Source organism: Trichechus manatus, unplaced genomic scaffold (genome assembly GCF_000243295.1).
Source record: "Trichechus manatus latirostris isolate Lorelei unplaced genomic scaffold, TriManLat1.0 scaffold00141, whole genome shotgun sequence".
Classification (NCBI taxonomy): domain Eukaryota; kingdom Metazoa; phylum Chordata; class Mammalia; order Sirenia; family Trichechidae; genus Trichechus; species Trichechus manatus.
The window spans coordinates 4,388,037-4,389,055 of NW_004444077.1; the positions used below are offsets into that span (position 1 = coordinate 4,388,037).

A 1,019-nucleotide genomic window follows, 5' to 3' on the forward strand; every position below is an offset into this window, starting at 1 on the left:
ACCTTTTGGTTAGCAGCCAAGCTCTTAACCACTTCAGTATCAGAGCTCCATGCTTAGATAGTGACCTCAAAAAGTATATTTTAGCATGGGGAGGAAATAGAGGGAGCCAAGAGATGGGCCATTTGTCAAAGAGGAATTAGTAGAAAGAGGCTAAATGTTTGGAGTTCGGAGATAAAACCTAGAATGGGAATATATGTCTCAAGTAACTGGGATATCCATCAGTAAAAAATATATATTTAGCAAAGAAATCAGTGATGACCAACTTTAATGAATGCTATATAACCTTTCAAATGAGTGTAAGAAGTAGAGAGATAAAAGGAAAAATAATCGTTGGGTTAGGAAAAAATTAACCCTTGGAAAAACCATCAGTCACATCTGCCAATGTGGAAGTTACCTAAAGAACTTTAGGTTACTACTTGGTAAACAATTCTGATAAGGGTAGTAATGATAAATCACAGGGAATGACTCCCCATGCCTCTCATTGGAGGTTACTAGATTGTTGAGCCCTTAATGATTTCCTAAATCTCTAACCCAGGATTCCTGTGAGTCAAAGAGAAACAAGGCCAGAGAGAATAGTGAGGACAGAGGGTGATGTGTGGCTATGGCTTTTAGACATACAGGTCTGAAAGTGAGTGCTGTTATACTGCACGGGTAATACGTTACTGTTATGCCACTGCAGAACCAAAGTACATCCTAGTGGGCTGAAGTACTTACGGGATTACTGAACTTATTTATCAAGTGAGAATTACTTACTAAGGAAACATGAACTGAATTTACATGTGTAATAGAAAATTAGTCTTCCAATCCATGTATTTGTTGAGACACCATTACACAATTCATGGGCAGTATCAGTTAAAAAAAAAAAATTTCACCTGGCACTGTCTTTGGTACATTTTCAGTTCTTGTAAGAGCTTCTGATTTTCATCTTGTAGCTTATTTCTGCTTAATGCTATTTCACTCACAGCCGATTTTAATTTTTCAATAATGAACTCATCTCTTTCACTGGTTTCACAACTAGC

The 1,019-nt window shown here is 37.1% G+C and overlaps 1 protein-coding gene across 1 annotated transcript in view; it reads right to left on the reverse strand.

The window, feature by feature from the left end:
• DEUP1 (deuterosome assembly protein 1) overlaps positions 1–1,019 on the reverse strand; it is an 81,219-nt gene that overhangs the window by 56,669 nt on the left and 23,531 nt on the right. The window contains exon 5 of the mRNA XM_012558162.2: positions 873–1,014. Coding sequence (XP_012413616.2) covers positions 873–1,014 — 142 coding nt within the window. The remainder of the gene's footprint in view (positions 1–872; positions 1,015–1,019) is intronic.